Genomic DNA, 21,536 nt, shown 5'->3' on the forward strand with positions numbered 1-21,536 from the left:
ACGTCAAGGCTGTGTGCTGGGCTGGTGGCATGGAACACCCTGCAATGGCCAGAGAAATTGCTGCCAGTGAGGCTGTGAGGGGGAGAGCAGTGCATGAAGGAGGTTGAATGGGGAGTCTTTAAGCTTTCTGAAGTCTCCAGGAAATGCTCACTTCCTAGCAGAAGTCAGGTGGGAGCAAACATGAAGGGCTGTATTGACATCTGGGTTCTGCCACATGCAGGGAAGGAAGTCAGCTTTCTTTTGACTGATTGGTAAGAGAAGCATTCCCCATTCCCTCCTGCTCTCTGCTGTCCTCACTGCTGGGTGCAGCTCCACACCATCCTGGAGAATGCAGCCAGTGATGGGAATCCAGACCTCGTGTAGGGTGCCTTGGGCTGCCCTCCCTGTTCTGGGGCTGCTGATCCAGGAGTCTGAGCTCCAGCAGGAGCTGTTCTTCTGGTAAAAGTCACTGAAGTAGCCAAATCTCTTCCAACATTCTTCAAGAAATGTGAACTCCAACAGATACCACGTGGTGATGGCTTCACCATTGTCCTTCACCATATACTGCAGATACTGAAACTGTGACCCTGCAGCATTTGGGGCACCTTCCTGGGTTCCCTTCTAGCTTTTTTCCCATCATGACTATCTTTTAGCTGTATCATCATGCTTAGAAGGTCAGTTTGCCTGACAAAACCATCCTGAAAGTGCTGCTCAGAGCCACCGTTCTGCCTTAATGGTTTGACCAACCTGTTACACTCCCCAGACACACATGCTCAGTTGTGTTGCAGGATTAACTTTATTTCTTACATTTCCCATATGAAAGGCACTTACTCTTGGTCTGTCACCCACTCCTGTGTCACAGCACTGTGGCTCCTGTTTGTGTGGGGTCCCTGTTTTTGGGGATGGCAGTGCTGTGTGCTTGCTGAGCTGTTGTGTGCCCAGAAATCCTGCGGAACTGTTTATTTTGGAGGTGTCTCCTCTGAAGAGCAGAGAAGGAGCAGTGTGACACCCTGGGAGGGTGTTTGCTTCCTTCTGTGGGCTGAGGCCCTGCTGGTAGAGCACAGGATGGGACTTCCTGGCTCAGTGGCCTCTTTGCCCATTTCTGTGACTATTTGCTTGTTTGCTGGGAAATGACTTAGAGCCCATGTGAGACACAAACATCCCTTTATCACACAGCTTGTATCACCCTAATGGAATTCTGTCAACTGAGGATAAAATGTGGACTAAGAAAGCAATTATAGAGTGAATCTCCAAGCTGCAGGAAGAGCTGAGAGATGGGGACAGAGTGCCCAGCTAGAGTAATTTCTTGTCCAACTGGCCTCTAAATCTTCCTAGGAAGAGATCAATTTTCCACCCTTGTCTGACAGCATCAGTTCCCTTCACCCTGGCTCAGGACCCTGTGAAGAGCTGCAGTGTTAAGATCTGGGCCCAAAAGGAAACACTTGCAATTGGTGATTTCCTTCTTAGTGACCTAGAAATTACTGGAGAAGGGGGAAATCGGGCTGTACTTGAGCTTCCCTGACAGCTCTTTGGTGTTCCCTTCCTGAGCTGCTGGCTGAAGGAGAGGACTGACCATCCCAATGAGCAGCAGGGTAGGAGTTTCCCAGCCTGGAATATTGCTTCCAGCACGCCGTGAGCCTCCACCCACAGCTCACTGCTGTGGCTCTGATTAGGAGAGGAAACCCACATGGCCTGTGAGCCGCCTTCCCCACGTGTCCTGGTTATTTCTGGAAGGTCTCAGTTATGCAGTGAGGCCACAGTGAAATCCTGCCTTTAGTTTTTAGCTCTCTTGAGGTCTCTTTGGGTGTGACTAAAATCAACATGACTCACAAACTCTTAGTGCTGGTCTCTGTCCTATCTCTCATGGGACTTCCAAAAATGCCAGCATGTACAGACTTTGTGCAGTCTGTGGAAAGAGGATGGGCATTGTGGGGAACTATAAATCCAAGGAAATATATCAGACAGATAGAATTAACTCACGGTCAACTCCTCCCTGTAAGATATCACAGAGGCATGGGATGTTGGGATGGAAAAGACCTCCAAGATCATTGAGTCCAGCCTGTGACTGATCACCACCTTGTCAACCAGACTAGAGCATTCATAACTCCTCAGCTGCAAAAGCAGGCAGGTCTCTCACCCAACTGTAAAATAAAATATTCAAAAGAATGATGGAGGGAAACAGCACATTAAAGAATTACAGGATTTTATTGGCAGCAATGTGGCACCTGAGGTAAGGTCCTACTTGTGCAGGAGCTCCATGGAGTACAGCTTAATGAGGATAAAAACACAGAGTGAGGGGATAGGAGCAGCATTTTTCCTCAGGGAAAAGGCTGCCCCTGAAAAATGTAGGAAGTAAAATGCAGCAGTACTGGTTGGAATAATGGAATTTGTTGTTTCAGAGGTCCATTGCTTGTTTTCCAGAGCTTCTTTGAATCTAACTGAAAAAGGAGCTTCCCACTGATTTTTGACAGAACATTGTGCTGGGCTAAGCATGCAGAGGTGAATGTCAGAGAGTGCTAAAAGAACTTAGAAATAGCCAAGTCTCTTTCTCAGCAAAGGAGCGTTTACAGCCTGGAAGTCCTGCGGGCTTGGAGGAGCCTGGGGTGGGAGCAGTGGAAGGGGAAGTTTTGGGTCTGGACACCCCAGAGCCATCATAAGGGCCAGGAAGAGGCTGGTACTCAGCTGCTGCCTCCTGAGAGTGTGAGCACAGCTAAGAATTATGGACTGAACTGATTCCAGACTCCATCCCTGAGCTGGTCTCCAGACTGTGCCCAGTCAGTGCAGCTGGAGCTGAAACGTGGGGCAAAGGCTGGGATGCAGACCAAGTGTGGTCAGCAGCAGGGAAAGGGAACACAGAGGAAGCTGCCGTGGCTGGGAAGGTTTCTCAGGGAAATGACTCCTCACCCAAGGGGACCATTGTGCTGGGGAAAGAGAAGGATCCTGTGATAAATACAATGAGCCAGGACAGCTGAGCCCTTTTATCTCTTTCACTGAGAATTCTCTTCTGCCTGACAGCGTGAGGTGGCTGCCAGAACAGAGATTTCTGTGTGAAACAAGCTGGGGAAAGGACTTTCATCTTGGGCAAGAAAGAGCTTTTTTGTCTCATCAGAAAGGGCTGGGGGCCAAGGGAGCCCCAGCACAGCAGGAGGATGCTCTGGCCAGCACAGGGAGCTGGGACACGGTGGAACTCAGCCCTGTAATGCCCCAGTGGGGCTGCTCCTGCCTCTTATTATTCCTGGCTCTGTCCTCCCATTCATCAAAGGTTTCCCTGACTGCTTTCTGCAATTACACACCTCGTTTTTTTAACCTTACAGGAATCAGACCAGGTTACACAGAGCTTCAAGCAGTTTGGCCAGGAAAACTTCTAGGGATGGAGGATGCACAGCCTCTCTGGGCAATCTGTTTAAATACTGAACTGTCCTAATAGGGAAAAAGTTTTTCCTTTGGCACATAATAGCCTGTACTTCCCCCCCACCCCATGTCCCTCCGGATTAAAGGCACAGATCAGCATGGATAAGGCTTCTGGCATTGCAGAAAGGTCATCTCTGTTGTCATCGAGCTGTGTAATCATAAATTCCATCTCTCAACTATAATTTCAGATTTGCAGATTAGCAGAAGTCTTATGATCCACCTCTTTCCTGGTATGCTGGAGACACTGCTAAAAATAGAGTAAGTAGCAGAGCTACCTGAAATGGTCTGAGCCTAAACAGTGGTAAAAACTAATTTCCAGTGAATGTCAGTTCTGGCTTGTTTCCAAAGGAATGTTTTGGGACAGCTTGCTATATACTGGAAATTGTTTGGTAAGGATTTGTTGGTGAACAGATGAATCAAAGTGACATTTCCATTACCAACAGGAGATCTGTCTGTGGCCAGATTTCACAGGGAAGGATGTGGGATGATAGTATGACTTTTCATTATGTTTAATATTGTCAGAGAAATTAAATAGCCACTATTATTCATCTCTCTGGGGTAGTAACGTATCTGAATATTAACACAAAATGGGAGATCTGATCAAAACCCACTGACCCAGCAAGACTCTGATGTGTATTTTAATCACTCTCTTTGGGCCACTCAGATAATTTACTCTTCATAATAAACGGGCAAGGAGCTACAATCTGCATTTCTCAGGGCAGTGCTTGAGATGATCAGGGCTCTGTCCTTGAGTGTTCTTCTGAAGCCCTTTGGGATGCCCCAGTGTCACCCCTGTTCCTGGGAGAGCAGCATTAAGGCCCTCAGGACACCTGCACTCCTGTCACCTGCCTGTGGGTTGGGAATAAGTGTCCAGAGATGATTTATGGGGCACTGGTTTCCCTGTCAGACTCCGAGGAGGGGAGAGGTCTGTGGGGAAGGGCTCCAGCTCAGAGTGGAAAAGTAACCACTTACAGAAATGGATGGGATGGATAGGAGAAATGGAAAAAGGTCTCGGGAGGCACTTTCACCATGGAAAACAAAGATTGTAGGTTTATTGTGAAAATTACTGAAGTCAGGCTGAAATGGAGAGTGCCAGAGGCACTGGGTATATAAATGTAGAGAGGGCACATCATGAGGAGCAGACATTCAGGTAGGACTAATGGAGAAGGCATTACTGGTAATTAATGGCACTGCCCAAACCCCTGTGACTGGCAGTTCAGCACGGATGATGCCCATAATTGATATAAAGATGCAGACGGTTGCCTAAAACTTGCTGTGCTGTATTTTAAGTCATAAAGCAGAAGAGCTGGTGGAGACATGTTTTGCATAAAGTGTTTGCATTATTCAGGGATATTATTATTAACAGTATGAAGGGGTAACCCTTGAGGTCATAAAATGCACAGTTCAATGAGTGACTTTGACTGCAATTATGCATTAGAGATATTAATGAGAAGGCTGAAAAATGAATTGGTGATGCATGCAGATCTAACCACAGCAAAGAGCCCTCCAAACCACTGCTACAAAAAGTTTGCCATTTATCTTCTTTATCCACTCATGCAGATGTAAATTAAGTTCTTTTATTATTTTTAAAATGTTGTTGTTGTTGTTGTTGTTGTTACAAGCTTTTTTTTATTGCAGCGGTTTCGTATTTGCAGCACAGAGTTTATTATTCAGGTTTTTTTTTACTGGAATGCTGTCTGATCAGAGGGGTTGGACAAGCTGACCTCCCGAGGCTCTTTCCAGCAGAAATGGTTCCGATTCCATGAGCAGTATTCATCAGGACCCTCTGTTTAACACAACTTATCTGCTTTGGAATCTGTTCTGCCAACTGGAGCCCATCGGGCCACATCAGGGGGGATATTAATAGGTTGCTTATTTAATGCAATCAATCAGTGCAAACTACAGATTGCCCGAGGCTGCAAAAAGTATTGTTGTCCTCACACTTCTGACCAGACATCTGCTCTGGGAGATGACATGGGGGAAGGCAGCCTGTGCCAGGGCTCTGAAGCCCTCAGGATACAGGCAGGATGAATGTCTAGCAGCCAGCATGTGCCTGGAATGAGTGTGATACTAATGACTCCTGATCTGGGCATGGCTGGAAAATAGCAAATGTAAGGCCTGTAGTTAAGAGAGAAAAGGAAAGAAGGTAATTTGATGGGATGTTGGGTCTTTGAGCTCGAGAATATGTATTCAAGGAGAAAAAAAATAGTTTAATGAAGAGTAGGCAGAATGCAACATGGATTTAAAGGCTAATTTTTCACTGTGTGTCTGATTGCCTGCCCTGCCTGTCTCCATACAAGTGGAGGTGATAACATTTTGGAGAGAAGGCTTATTTATGCTAAGGGGCCATGCAGGAGGGGTTGGAATCAGTGTGAATTGTCCAAGAAGAACAATGGCTGAATCTCTTTAACTGTTACAGTAACGGGGCTGTGTAATTGCTTTTCTGTCTGAATACCAGGCAGCAAGACCTAGAGCCTTAAGACAGAGCAAGCTTGTAACAGGGCACATTCTGGCAAGCACAGGATGTTAAAATTCAACGCCAAAAATTGCTTTCAGGCCCGTGTATTTAAGACACTTCTGTCTTAGTTTGGTTGTGCTGACTCAGTTGTGTGCTCTGCAGGGAGAAGGGCTCTTCCTGCAGGTGTGGGCGGACAGCCCTCGCCCTCCTGTTGTGGTAGGAGTAGGTGCATACAGAAAAAATAGTCTGGACACAGAAAAACTCTCTGGGATTGTGGGCAGACAGCTGTGCTTCTCTCCCCAGCAAAGCAGCAAGGAAAGCTGAGATTTGTGGAAGGATGAAAGGATTTGGTAATGCACATCAACAGGAGGAAAATGAGTAGAAAATCAGTGTATTTTTCTATCTGTATAGAAATCAGAGAAGGTGCCTCAAGTACAAGGAAATGGTCACAAAGAAGATGCAATAACTGAAGACTGAGACATCTTCACAGAGCAGAATTGCCTTCAAGGTACAAATACAGCAGAGGGAGAGGAAGAATTGAGAAGTCTGCAAAGGACTGGTGGAGTGGGTTTGTCCTGCTGCTTTCTTCCCCTTCTCGCAGCTGAGCACTTGGGCTGCAAGGTTCTGGGATAGACTGTAGGGCTCGGAAGGTGCAGATACATAATAATAATAATAATAATAATAATAATAATAATAATAATAATAATAATGTATAGAAGCTCTGGCAAGACTAACCAGCTCCAGCTGGATGCAAATGACTTGGAAATTCCACTGGAATACCTAAAAGCCAAGATTATCAGGGTAAAACACCTCTCCAGAGTGGGTGGAGGTGATTCACAGCACAACTGACCCTGTAGAAGAAGACACTGAAACCTGAAAGGGACCTAGAATTGACAGTATTTGACAGAAACAGCTCTGATGATGTAAGGTTAATAAAAATAATTGACGGACTTTTGCTGGATCTGAGGCATGAGAAGAATGGGTCTAAAAGAGAAAATCTGAGCATAGTGTCTGGCCTCATGAACATGAGAAACCACAGAGCCTGCTCTCACAGGAACAAATGTATTAAGATTTTACAGGCGGGGAGTGCAACATATGAAGATTGATATTGCCAAATGTGTTTGTGTCAGTTCAGTGTCCACTGGAGGTTATGGCAAGTTCCAAAGAGATACCTCGGAGAGAGCTGGGGGTCTGATCTGCCACAGAAAAATGAGTGTGGAGCAGAGCCTGTGTGTGTTCTGTGTGAGGAGGATCAGCCTAGTCCCACCCATGTCATCCACAGGGACAGGTTTTCCTACAAGAAAGAGCCATGAAAGCAGACCAGGATGCAGGGGGTGTTTGTGTGAGACTCAGAAACCCCTTCCAGAGTGCACAGAGCCTTCCTTTGGATTTGTGATGGTCCAGCTGGGGATTTGCTCTGAGAGGACACTGCATCTCCAGTGACTCCAACACACATCCTACATCATCATCCTACACACCCTGTGTCCTGGCTTTTTCCCAGTCCCTTTGGGTGCTGTCACTGTCCCAAGAGCACACACTGTGCACATCCCTGCTATCCCTGGAGGTACCTTGAGGTACCAGTTCTGCCTGTGGAGTTTGGCAGCAGTGTGGCACAGAGAGTGGGCAGTGCTGTGCCCGAATCTGAGTCTCTTTGAAGTGAAATAAATTGCTAACAACAGGGAGCTTAAACCAATGTCTCTGTGAGTGCAGCAGAGACCATCCTGCTGAAAGGCAGGTGGTAGCTCTGCCACTAAAAGTCAGTGTCCCCATGGAGATGTGCCCAGCAGGTTCAGAGTGTGGCTGTGGCCCCCTCCCATTGCCCAAGGTCTGGATCTCTGATGGCGCTGGGAATGATCTGCTTTCAGTGATTTTGTAATTAGTTTTTTTCTCCTCCCTGTTATTTTTGGAATAAGCTTTAGAAGTCAATTATAGCCCAGCAGAGGGGAAGGGGGGCTGAACTCTCAGGTTACCTCTTGTCCTCCTCAGGGCCTGGCAGGAGCAGCAGGATGGGTGTTCTGGGGATTTATGTGTTTGTCACACTCAGACCAGGGATGTGACTCTTTCCAAGAAGTGCCACTGACTCTGAGAGGGACTGGGTGAACCAGAGGGGCACGAGAGTGTGGCTGCCACTGCCACTGAGCAGCACAGCACAAGGACATCCCTCCAGCCCTCCACTCTCACCTTTACAGAGCAGGCTGCAAGGCCAGAGAGTGGAGAGAACCTGGAGGACAAACTGTTCATCCATGGCACGCTGCTGGTTCCCAGAAGGGAGGAAGGAGCTCCAGGGCCATTGTCCTGTGTGTCCTCCATGACCAGCAGCCTCCATCCCTTGGCACAGTCTCCATAGCAGTGCTCACCCTTGCAAGGGGCTACAACCTTTCAGCTGGGTTAACACATCTGAGCTGGTCTGTCAGCCCAGCCACCACAGACTGGGAGGGCTGGAGGTCACACACCTTCCCCTGTCTCACTGCTGGCTTGGTGATTCAGGAGCACATGGCAGTTTTGTACCCTGGCCCCCCTTACCTGAAAGGGAACCTGGTTGGGCTCATCACAGCTGCTCACCACTGTGCCCTGGGTTTGTGCCCCTGAAAACAAGGATTCAGTTGGGCAGAGGAAGGTTTGAAATTCCCAGGTCTCATTCCAGTGTGTGTTCAAGTTACGATGTTGATTGATTTGATGTGCAAAACATTTTTAGACAAATAAATAAAAAAGAACAGGCACGATTTTCTAACAAGTAATGTCATTTAATGAATGATACACTCTAGAAAATAGAAACTACCCAGATGCTGGTTGGTTGGTCTGTTTGGGGCTGGGAGAAGGCCCTTGCTTGGACGTACAATGCCTTCGTGGGATTCTTTTGTTAGCATTTGTAGTTGCTGGAAACAAGGAAACGTCCATAGATTGAAAGAGACACCAAAGGAGCAATTGTTTTCTAAACTGTGGGAAGAGTGCAGGATGCCCTCCCACTCTGTGTCACTGGGCAAGTGAGGGCTCAGAGCTCACCAATACCTTGACAGACAATCCATACCTAAAAGGGACAGACTCAACCCACGGGACCTACCACAGTCCAGTCCTCTAAAGTCACCGCAGACCTCGCACCTGGCACAACACCTGTGGGCTCTGCTGCTACTGCACTGCTTTCTGCGGGCTTTTCTGCATGTGTTGTGTCTCTTCCCTCAAGGTCTGGCTGCTGATTCCAGGGAATATGCTTCTCAGAATGTCACAGTAGACCATGTACAGCTCTGGGTCTATTTTGGGCTTGGGCAGGGAGCGGGAGTTGCAGGCCTGCTCGGCAGCTGGGTGCTGCGGCCAGTAGACATCGCTGAAGAGGGCGGTGAGGATCTTGTGGGCAGCCTTGTAAGGGTCATCCTCAAACTGCACCATGGCCTTGAGCTCCATCAGGGTGTAGCCATTGTACCTCTTGCTGTCCTCGGCCAGGGGCTGCACCGTCTCCCCGATGTGTCTCACCTTCCACTTCAGGCATTTCAGGTCTTCCTTTACATCCTCTAGCTCTTTCTCCATGGCTTGGAATTCCTGTGCGGTTACAAATCTCCTGCCAAGGAAAGAAGTGGCAGAGACAGTGTGGAGTTCAGAGGCTCGGAGGAGTGCGACCAGCCCAGCTTGCCTGGGGTTGGAGCGGAGGTTTGGGAGCGACATCTCGGCCATGTCGCTGAGCACCATGCCCTGCCCTGCCCTGCCTTTCCCTGCCCTTCCCTTCCCTGCCCTTCCCTGCCCTGCCCTGCCTTTCCCTGCCCTTCCCTTCCCTGCCCTGCCCTGCCCTGCCTTTCCCTGCCCTTCCCTTCCCTGCCCTGCCCTGCCCTGCTCTGTCAGGCTCCAAAGGACAGCAGAGCTTCTCTCTGCTGCTACAAGGAAAAGTTGTGCTGCCTCCTTTGGAAGGAAAGGAGGCACCTGAAAACTGTGCCCTCCTGGGAGGAGATGAGGTTGATGACCTGGCCCAGGTCTGTCATGAGGTATGGAGAGATAAATGGGTATATGGAAATAGGGCATTTTGCTCCCTGGGTAACAGAGTTTAGTGGAAGCACAGGGTGGTTACTGGAAAACAAACACTGGGAACATCTGAATCATAAAAGATATGTAACTTTTTTTATGGGGAGCACTTAATTATTCCATACCAACATGGGCCATTTGAGGACTTAGACACCTGTGTGCTCTGGATACGTACCTCTCATGATCAGGATCTTCCAGATCTGGTTCAAACCCCTTTCCTGTATTCTTTAATTCAGTTTTAGAATAGCCAGGAGCCTGAGAACTCTCTTCAGGAGTCGCTGCTGCTGGAGGCCTTGTGCTTGTCCTGGTTGGGGTCAGTGTGTGATCTGAAGCTGAAGCTCGTACGTTTTGTGCTGTGTGAGGAGGACAGAAGGTGGAGAAGGAAGCTGCATTGATCCCTGGGCTGACTGGAGAGGAGTCAGAGTATTGCTGTGGCTTGGCTGAGCTGGGTGTTAGATTGAGCCTGAGGCTGGCTGGGCAAGATGCTGGAACAGTCCTTGCTCCCAGTGGGCTGGAACACAATATTGCTAAATTTGTATCTCTTTGCTCAAGTGCTTGAGGGTTTGGTGATTCCCCTGGGGCCAATCTAGTGATGGAGGTGATGTCCAGCAGGGTTTGATCCTGAACCATGGAGATCTGGCTGGTTGGTTCTGATGAAAGTGAAGAGCTGCTTGATGTGTCGCTGGAAGAGCTTGACGTAGCGAATGGGGGTATTTTCTGAGCATTGTGGTCACTCCTGTTCCTCTGCGGGCTAGTGACACTTAGAGCTGGGTGTTGTGAAGCCCTAAAGAAAGACAAACACACACTTTTTCCTCTGGACTGGGCTAAAGGCTCATAAGAAAATTTTAGGCCTATTTTGGGACAATTTTAAGCCTGTTTCCCACAAATGCGTTTCCCCACAGGCTGATTTGCCTCTCGTGTCTGTATAAAACCCTCTGCTTCTCGTGACCAAGAGCAAAGCATCTGAGAATAAGGCACGTGAATTCAGGACCAGCTCCTCCCTGCTGCCAAGGGGGCAAGTGTCAGCTATCCTCAGTGTGAGCACCACTGGGACATCCACGTTCTCCTTCCCAAAAATCACACAGCTCTGCAAGAACCAAGGATTTGGGGCTGCAGGAGGACAGGAAGGGATGAAAGCCGCTGGCGTAATGACTGTGAGAACACAAAAACCTGGATACAGGTGGCCACAGAGCCTCTCCCTGCCCATCCTGCCCAGTGTGAAGACCTGCCTTCCTTCTGTGGGCTCTCATGCTTCAGTCTCCTGGGAGCACTGCCTGGGAACCCAGGCAATCAGAGGATGGCTCCATTTTTCTCAGTTTGTCAGTGCTGATGGCAAGAGAGGAAGATGTTCCACCCCTGTGGCCTGGAACTATTCCTGGCAGGTAGGGAATGCATCTAGAAATGCCTTGACCTTGAAGGGGAACACAAAGACAACTGCTGTGCAGACCGTGGTGCAGGATTTCTAACAGCCAAAGGACATGACAAGCTTTTGTAGTGATGCCAGGGACCAACTGAGTCTTTTTGTGCATCTGGTAAATTCTTGTGGTGGAAGACAGCAGCACATCCTGGTCGGGATGGGATGTGTGAGGTCTCTGCATGAGGTCCTGCCAGCACCAGTGGCCTGAATGAGCTTCACAGTCACTTCTCCTCCTCCCTGCACCTTTCTCAGTGTTGGATGCAATTAAACACCAAACACTTCAGGTTCTAAAGAGCATGTCTCACACCTCTGGGCTTCAATAGGGTTAATTTGCTAAATCATAGCTTAATTATCAGGTTTAAATCAAATTTAAAGGTTTTATAATTGGAAATGCAGACAGTTACAGAGCTATTGCATAAAAGCAGAGCCTAAAAAGAGTCATAAAATGGGTTATGTAAAGGGCAGGAGAGAAGAAAAAAGCACACACATGTCCCAGGGAGCACCTGGGAGTGCCTTGCCTTCTTAACCCAGCTGAACAGACTGGGAGGCCAGAATTGCCAACTGGGCACGAGGAAAAGCTTTCTCACCCTGAGGGTGTTCAAACAGTGGGGTAGAGGCCGGGAGAGGCATTGGGATCTCCATCCTTGGATGTGTTCAAATCTAACTGGACAAGGAATGAAGCAGCCTGATCCAGCCTGGACATTCTGGAGCACAGGACTGGACTAGGGCCCTCCGGGGTCCCTGTCCTCACTGTGTTTTCTGTGGTTCTGCCTAACTGGGAAAATAATTCAGAAATAAATAAATTATCTATTTAAATAATAATTATTTATAAAATAATTTTTCCTCCCCCCGTTCCCCTTTCCCCCTCTCACTTTTCTCCCCTCTGAGTCCCACCTCACCATCTTTCTCTTCCATTGGAGCCTCTGGGCTGTCCCTTTTCCTACTGACTTTATAGTGTCTGTTGCAGGAAAGTTCCTGATAAATAAAATTTTTTTTTTTTTATTTTTTATTTTTTATTTTTTATTTAAAATTTTTACAGGAAAATCAGAGTTATTTGGCTCAGAGGGATTGCTGCCCCTTCCTTGCACGAGTCCAGGTCATGCTTTGGACCGTGGGAGATAAGAGACAACTCCATTTTAAGGCAATTAAAACAAAAATGCATTTTTGCTGTTAAAATTACATGTATTTATCCTCAAATATCTTGCATGTAAAACTATCTGAACTGAACTGAGAACAATCCCTACCTCCTTTCTAGGGGAGAATAGGATCTGCACAGTAAGTGAGAGGCTATTTGGGTGCACATACAGTCTGCAAGACTTCATTTCACATGTTTAGCTGTGGGGGACAGGGTTGGCTTTTGTGGGGGGGTGGTTTGGGGAGGTTTTTTTGCATAAATCCAGGATTAGCTGTAGGAGATGAAGCATTTATTGAAAGATGCAATTTTAAAGAGTGACAGAAAGCACGTTTCATAACTAATCCCACTGAAATTTATATAAGAAACCTTTCAATTCACCTGTGCGCTGGAGGAAACAAAAAATATATTATAAACTGTCAGCTTATTTTGCTTCCTTTTTCCACCCCTGAGTTTTCATGGGCTCCACACGGGACTGCATTTACTTTTATCATCCTCCTTATCTCGGGAGCAGAAAAACTGGTAGCTCAAGAAGCAATGTTAAAGCAAAATGTCAGTCTGGATGTTAGCAGAGGTAAATGAGGACAGAACTGAGACCTTTAGCTTTGGAATTTCCTAGTGGGCAAGGCTTTGCCTGAAGACAGGAACGAGATTCCCACTGATGTCAGTGCAGCAAGGCTGGATCTTCAACCCGTAACCATGGTGCTTTATCAGAGGGGGTTTTTCCCCACCCATTTTTTAATGTGGTGAATCACTATGAGCTGAATAAATTACAGGAAGAATTGCAAGACCTGGAGTTGGAATCAATGCTGACATGAAATGGGCAGCTGATCGCAGCTGTCAGGTCCCTCCACAAGGAGAAACCTTGGCTCAACTTTGAGCGACACTTCAAATGCGTCAAGCCCTTGTTGTCTGCTGCCTCCCAGCCCGTGCTGCTCAGCATATAAAGCATGTTCCCCGTTGTCACAGTGACCTTGGCTGCCGTCTGTGCCTTGCCCTCTCCAGCTGAGCTGGTGCTGCACACTTTTTTGGAGACGTTTGAAAGTTGCCTGCACATCCAGCACCACTTCGCTTCCGTGGCGCTCATGATTGAGGGAAAAAAAAACCCAGTGGATATTCTTTTAATTTTTATGAATCATTTCCACCATGTTTTAAACCTAGAGCTCTTCTGATGAACTTGTCTGAATAGAAAAAAACTACACTATGCTTTAGAGTGAAGCACTGAGGGATTGGTTGCATAAATCTCACTGTAGACAGCCGGGGTGGGAGGATGGTAAAAGAGCTGTGGGATGGACCCAGGGGAAATGCCTACAGGGTGATGACATGAGAATAAAACTATTTTTTTCAAGGCCTCCTCTTTGTCAGGTGACCCTTCTGAGATGCCCACGCTGCCAAAACAGTGACATATTATTTCTTTAACACTGAATTAATTTTGAATAATCTTTCAGTTTTCTACAAGAGAAGCTGGTGTCCTGAACTCTGGGTTTATCTGCCTCAAATAACTCCAAGGCTTCCAGCCACAGACAGTAACAATTTGCTGTTTCCTGCTCAGCTCTTCTTCTTCTGGGCTATTTATCTCCTCTTTGGCTCTGCCACCACACCTGTCCTTCCTTATCCTTTGTGATATTTCTCCTGCCTCTCTCTTGCTCATTTGACATTCACCATCTGCACCTCTCCCACCTGCTCTATGGGATCCAAGCTGCTCCTGTTAATGCCTCATGGCCTGGAGGAAAGGGTGGAAGTGGCATGGACATACAGATGTCTGAAATCAGGGACTATTGCTGGCTGGAGCTTAATAACAATGAGGATTTCTTGCTAATAAATAACTGTGCAACAACCACAAAAATATCCTGAGTGGAACTTCTCCTTCTTTATTTTTGTGCAGTGGCTATACACAGCTGGAGCATTGAGATCTTCCAGCCCTGCAATTCTGAAAGAAAATATTGAGACCTCCAAGGTCAAAAATGAGAGCAAATAGACTTTAAAAGAGTCTGGAAATGCTAAATTTGGTATGTCCAGGGGTATCAGATATATAGGGGACAGTGCCATATGTTTGCACAGGAAAGCAGCTTGGGGAGAACAGAGGATGCCAAGTTGTAGTTAGAGCTCCCTAGTGCTGTTCTCAGCTCAGGTAAATTTAAACCCTGCTAAAGGGGTTTAAAGGAAATAAAATAATTTTCTTTTTAACCCTGTTAAAGGAAAATTATGATCCAGCGATGGACATTAAATGGTTTAATATAGAATTATCAAGAGTGAATAACTGCATTGATTGAGATTCCTCTGGGTTCAAGCTTTTGATGGAATTTATAATTTAAGGCCACTTCTCAAAACGGAGAGTTCAGTCCTGCCAACAGAGGAATCTGATATCCTGCCCTGGCATAAGGCCCTTTGTGCTACCTGTGCTCCCACAGTGCTGTTGGGCTGCTGAAAACCCTTTAACATTCTCTCTTCCAAAATCACCTGGCCAGGTAGTGTTTGTCTTCCACAACCGCTCAGCCTTGTTCTCCTCTTTACAGCTGTTGCTCTTTCACTCCTCAGGGACTCTCCCCCAAATCCTTTCCTCCCAACAAGGACAGATGCCCTGTTTTGTCTTCGTGGGAGGACAGAAAGATTCACGATGCCTGAGGATGAGCCAGCATTCCTTCTGTGCAGTTTGGTTCAGATTGGAGCCTCCTCCGAGCACTCCTGGCAGGTCCTGCAGGGAATGAGGTGCTGATCGAGGAGAGCAGCAGGAACAGCTCCAGGTGCTGCTTCCTGGTGTCCTGCTGTCCTGGGACCACCCCTGTGGGAAGTGTCCCTGGAGTGCTCCCAGTGTCCTGCTGGCATTTCCTCTGCTGGTGGCAGGTGGCTGCTGGGTTGGTCTGTTCCAGGTGATGTGTCCCCTTCTTCCACACCCCCCATGGGGTCAGTGTCACCTTGGTGGCTGCTCTGCCTTTAGCCAAGCCCTTCTCACGCCGTTCTCAATCCTCTGCTGGCCACAGGTCTCTGGAACGGGGAATGTGACAAGGACTGGGAGTGTGGGACCCTGGAACCAGCACCAAGGAGGATCCTGGGGTCAGACCCAGGCCAGTTACAGCTTGGTGGACTTGCTGGAAGAAGGAGAGGTTCATCTGAGCGTTGTGAGGCTTTGTGCCATCCCAAGCAGCAGTAACTAATGGTTTTTCCTCCCTAATAAGCATGGATAATGAGCATTTTGCAGCTTCTATTGGATTTGTAAGTAAACAGTGAACTGAGAGCACAACCTCACTCCTGTCGCTTCATTAATATTGATCTGATTTCATTACAGAAGGTAATGGATGTGAGGCTGAGCCTGATGGAATATTGAGGAATGGCCACTGTTCTTTAACCTGACTCTGGGCTTCTTGTTTGGGGTTTGCTTTCCCACCCCTGTCAGCATTCCGTGGGGTGAGCTCTGGGTCCTCTAAAATGCAAACACTTGGAACAGGGCTGGTCATAGGACCAGCAGAGCCTATTCCTTGGAACACCTATTGTCAAGACTTATTGGTTCTTTGAAACAAAGACCTCTGGATAGGCTTCAATAATAAAATAAGCACCTTTGAGCACCTGCAGGAGCTTGGCAGGAAAGGAACTTTCTCAGGAAACACGACCCAGATCAATTTTGTACCAACAGACATTTTCAGGCGTGTGAGAATGAAGGACATGGATCTGCCTGTGGAAAGGTCCATGTCTGACATGACATTTTCAAGGAGCAGGAGTTACCAAGTGAGCTGATGACAAACTGAGCAGGAGAGCAGTGCCAGCACTATCATGCCTGTGGGGACACCACCTGCAGTGACATGGGACTGGAGAGCTGTTCCAGCAGGTCTGGGGAGGGAGCAGGACCCTCAGGGGTTGGGGTTACAGACACCAAGCTTCCATGAGTATGTGGCTGAGATGTGCATCTCAGCAAGACAGAGGCAGCAAAATGCCATGAGGTTTCCAAATTTTAACAGCGCAGAGCCAGCAAGTCACTCTCCCAAGGCTCCCTCCTGCTGAATGAAGGATCACTTGCTTTCTTTCCAAGGAAATAGATGCATGAAACTGCACACATCTTTCCTGGAGAGTAAAGAAAAAGTATAGTATTCAGAGCAGGGCAGGAGCCATGCTCCAACATTGCTCTTCACATTGAGCTACTGATTCCCATAGCTTAAAGCAAGAGCTTTTGCAAACACTGAATAAAAGCACAGCAATTTCCATAGAAAGTGCAAGAAATGGCATTAATTATACTAACGTTATTGTCTACCAAAGCTGCTTTCAATCATTTTTATATTCAATAGCATGCATCATCATGAATTGGTGATAAATATAGATGAAAAAGGTAGTGATAATGAAAGTTATACAGGTGTAAATTAGAGCATATTTTTAAACTACTATGAAGTCACAGCTTCTTGAGATAACACAAAATTATAGGATATGTGCACATCCTAAATTGAATGCTGGAGAATTCTGCACTGTTCTGATGCTGGTTGGTTATCTCTTGGGCAATGCTGTCTGGGAAAGCAACAAACCTCTATTCCAAAAGCTTCCTACTCCAAACTTCATTCTGGGCCCCGGGGAGCCAGCGTGGGGACAGTACAAGCCATTTGAGCCATGGTCACTTACTATTTGGGGAGCAGCTATGGAGGCACTGTAACCTCAGGTCCCCAGCCTCAGCCCTCTCCTCCTCAGTCCTGGAAAAGAGAATATAGAAGTACCACCTTTAACAGAAACAAAGGCTGCTCCCAAATGTACACAAATGGAAGGGTCAAAACCAGTAAGAGTCCAACGTACCTGGGCTCCTCCATCTATAGCCAGGCCCACCATGGAGATGGTGATGGGCTCAGGAAGGATTTGGTTCCCCTGGCTTTGCCCCTCTTGGGGAGAGCTCATGCAAAGAGGCCATGAGGAATAGAAATGAGGGGCTCAGGGCTGCATCTCTCCACTCTTCCCCTCTTCAGGATGGATCTAAGCACTGGGGCCCAGCAGCACCGTGCAGCACGTGTGTGTTGGGAGTGGGGATGGTGCTGCTGCTGCTGCATTGTTTTAGTGCCAGTCCATGTGATTTCCAGAAGGAGCAGCTCTGTGGATAAAGCTTCCTGTGTTGCAGAATAAAGTACAGAACAAATCCACCTTGCACTCACCCCTGTGCACTGATGAAAGGGGAACAGGAGGATTGGAAATATTGATGTCTGTGTGAAGAGCTACTGGCTCTGCCAATGGGAGGTACATTAGGTCAGTAACTGAAGCCCTGTTCAGATACCTGGGTGACCAAGAGCAAAAGGTTGGCGTGTCTTTGGAAGGCATTGGTATGATCTGCACATCTGACACGAGCACAATGGACTTGGAGGAAGCAAGCTGTATGATACATTATAAAAATGTGCAAAAAGGGAAAAAATAGCATGTGAATGATGATTTGAAAAGATGTGGTTCTCACAGTGTTGGGAATAGTCCTGATTTATTAGCTCTGCAATAGCTTTGGTCCTGCTGTCTGTTTCAAACTGCTCCTAGCACTTAAAACTACATTTTCTGTCCCTGCAGAGACATTTTGTCTGCACTGCTATCAATGGCAGTTTGAACTCAGCTCACTCCAGAATTTCACCAGTAGCATCTGCCTGCTTAGGTTGGTGTTGCAGATCAGAGTAAGGGCCCAGTCAGCAAGAAAAATGTGAGATCAGCTGCAATGGCACAATGGGTGTTGATGGACAGCTGCAAACGCTGTGCTATGGATGAGTGAGCTGGGGGAGGCTGAGTCTTCCAGATTTACTTGCTAAACGTGTTGGTTTAACAGCCCCTGGTAAGTGAGATTTGCTTCACAGGGAGCACGAGGCTGGGTACCAGACTGAGACAGGGCTCTGCTGATCTCTGGTCCCCTCTCCCACTGGTGCCAGAGGGGGGGATAACCCCCTGACCCCTCTCTGCATGGCCTCAGCTCCAGTGGGACTCTGCACCCCTCACCAGCCTGGATGCGCATCCAAAAGCTGCTCTTGTCCTCACTAAAAGGGGGCCATGGGTAATTCCAGTTGCCTCACATCACTTCACAAACTTTTCATTCCTTGCCTGAGGCAGTGATGAGTTCTCCACTTGGGTCTGATCAATCTCACTTGGATTTGATTTCCACCCTTTCAGGCCCCACATCCCTCACCTCAGGCTTCAGTCCTCACCTGCCTTCACCCCAAGCCTGGACATCCCCTTGTCCTCCCTGGAGCTATTCCTGTCCTTGTCCCTGCAGCTGTGCCCCTTGCCCAGGGGCTCCCTCTGCCCCACCAGCACTTCCTGCCCTGCCCCAAGCAGAGCAAAGCAGCAAAATTTTCATTCTTTACTTGAAAGCAAAATCCACCAGAATCCTGGGAGAAGGGAAAGGTGTGCTGGGGAGGGTGCCTAAGAGGTTGTTTTAAATATATGAAAAAAGGAAGGCAAGAAGCTGAGAACAAACTTGGGAAAGACATTGAACCTGGGTAAACTGGCTGTGCTGGCCCTTGCCCGGATGGATGTGATGATGCTGTTGGTGGAGCCAGTTGGTCTAAATGAGCAGAATTCTTGTGAATGCATCTTAATTATCACACAGCCATAGGGACAAAGCTGCCAAAACAGCAGGGGAGAGCTAAAGCTGCTAAAACAGCAGCTACTGAACAGCTGGGCAGGGGAAGAGGAGAAGGTCTGTCACCATTCCTGCAGCTGTTGTCACAGAGATTATCAGACTTTATGGGAGAGGACAGAGAATCCCTGTCCCTTTGGCTATTCTGGAGGGGTGCTCAGAGAAGGAAGGAAGGAAGGAAGCAGGAGGGCACTGAGGGCTCCTCCTCTGCTGGATGGGGCAAGCCACAGATGAGGGACTGTGCTCATGAACACATGGGGCAAGAGTATTCACGTAAAACAGAGCAGAAAGAGAAACTCAGGGGGATGGAAGAGAGATACTTGTTATGAACAGACAGCTAATGAACTAAAAAATGAAAATGATGAGCAAAAGTTATAGGCAAATATTCATTTCAAAGGAAAACAAGAAAAAAGGAAGGAAAAACACTTGGAGGACAAAGACTGAAAGCTGACTTTGCAGATAATTCTGATAATTTTATGGAACACTTAAAGCATGAATAATACCTCCAAGTCTGTATAATTGACCTGGTTCTCTTAGAGTTACCCTGAGGGCTATTGTACCTATTATATCTGAAGAGCTCTTTTACAAAGAGCTGTATTATAAAATCTTTCGATTTTATAGCGTGAACTGCAGAGTCTGTTTTGTCTGGACTTTTCAAAGTATCCCGGGCTTGGATAGGACATAATTGTATGTAACACCATGAATCTTTGATTTTTCAGCAGCTGCTTCAATGTTTTCCCAGTGGCAGGAGCAGTGAGATGCTCGGCTGGGGAGAACCAGAGCCTTGGGGTAGAGGAAAGCAGAGGATTTGGATGTGCTCAGTGTGACTGACTGAGGGTTGGGTAACTCCACGTGCTGGCTGAGGTGGGGTCAAACCAGGCTATGGAGCAGAAGTTGGAGTGTACACAGAATTTGATGTGGTGTTAAAAGTTCTTCCCCATGTTCTTCAGAGCAGAGATCCCCTTGGGATGTGGATGCTGAACTTAAGGAGCAGCAGGACCAGGCTGCTGTGCAAGGGGAGGGGATGGGAGCTACTGGAGGGGGGATCAGCACAGCAAACCATGGGATGGATGATGGGGCTCATCACCTGCACCTCCTGCTCTGCTGGGGACAGGGGCACAGCTGTTGAACTGGGAGCTCTCAAGGGACCATTTCAGCTCTTATGTCCACATTTCCAGCAAATCTTCTGCTGTTATATGCAGTTGCATGCAATTAAAATGAAGCACAATACAATGATATAGTTCAGAAAACATGTGGAGGATTAGCAGCATTTTACAGTCAGTACTTTTCATAAAGCAGATTTCTTCCCTGGGAGCAGGGGTCTGTAGGATAAAATTCCAAGAAAAAAGTTTTATCACTCAAAGTGGGGCTGACACTTTCCTTCCCTGAGTCGCAGATGATAAATGGAGCTGTTGGGAATAATGATAAAGCTTTAATTTTCAGCAGGCATACAGGAAAGTGCCTGTTGGACAGGGTGTGTCCAGCATAGAGGTTGGATGTGTGCTCCAGGGGGTGCTGGCTCTGCACTGAGCCCCAGAACAGGAAAAAAGGGTGAAGATATCTGCAAAGTAACTGGAAGGAAGAAAGGCTGGAGGGTTTTATTCATGAGGTACGAAAAGGAACATGGAGGTGGAGGAGTAGGAGGGAATGTGAAGTATCCCTGGGTATGTGCACAGGAACGAAAGAGGATTTATTTTATTTTCTGTTTGTGCAAAGGCAGATGGGAGCTCGGGGAAGTTGTGTGGGACTGAGGGCACGCACAGTGAGCCCAACAGGGTGGTGCCAATGGACAGCCCCTGGACCCCTGCACTCAGAGCACTGCCAGGGCACAGCAGTGAAGCTGAGCATGAATATAATCACTTCAAAAATTAAAAACTTTGTATATTGCTGCACAGCTTTCAGTCTCCAGAATGATCCCATGGTAACAGTGTCTCTGGGCTTCCTTTTATGTATTCAGATACAACAATTAAAATAATGTGATATTAAAAAAAAAAAGAAAGTCATAATCATGAAATTAGGGAACACCACATGCTTGAGCTGAGTGTGCCAAGTGTGTGTGGAAGGGCTGGGAGGAGGTGACCAAGGAGGGAATTGTTGGGGGTGGAATTGTGTCATGCTGTGAGGGCAAGAGGAGCCCAAATCAAACCCACAATGCTCATGTGAGAGAAAGAGATACCTGTCCTTTGGGCCATTAATATATTTTGCTATTTACCATTCCAGAAAGGGCTGTAGGGGTACTTCAACAAGTTTCCTGAGCATTTCCCAATCTAACTCAAGATACTGCTCCTTATAATTCTCCTGGGCTCTTATCTGCAATTCTCACTTCAATAATTCGTGTGCTTTCCCTCCCTGAGTGCTGATTTACCCTGAGGCAGACACTGACCCCTTCCTCTTCACTGTGTCTGGGCTTTCTTTTCTCCCACAGAGAATTTTTTAGAATTCACTGTCATGTCCAAATACAAAATTAGGAAAATCATGGTTGTTTGCCTCATTTCTCTTTTCTTTCCAGACTGTCTGAGAGGTAAAGTGAAAACTTGGACATTAGCAGGGGGATAAC

At 47.4% G+C, this 21,536-nt stretch overlaps 1 protein-coding gene across 1 annotated transcript in view; it reads right to left on the reverse strand.

Annotated features, from left to right (window-relative positions):
• Positions 1 to 16,351: 16,351 nt before the first annotated feature.
• GSG1L (GSG1 like) overlaps positions 16,352 to 21,536 on the reverse strand; it is a 47,301-nt gene continuing 42,116 nt past the window's right edge. Inside the window, exons 6-7 of the mRNA XM_062503446.1 lie at positions 17,008 to 17,075; positions 16,352 to 16,461 (exon numbers count right to left, since the gene is read on the reverse strand). Of these exons, the coding sequence (XP_062359430.1) occupies positions 16,352 to 16,461; positions 17,008 to 17,075 (178 nt within the window). The remainder of the gene's footprint in view (positions 16,462 to 17,007; positions 17,076 to 21,536) is intronic.

The sequence above is a fragment of the Cinclus cinclus genome, chromosome 16 (genome assembly GCF_963662255.1).
Source record: "Cinclus cinclus chromosome 16, bCinCin1.1, whole genome shotgun sequence".
Classification (NCBI taxonomy): domain Eukaryota; kingdom Metazoa; phylum Chordata; class Aves; order Passeriformes; family Cinclidae; genus Cinclus; species Cinclus cinclus.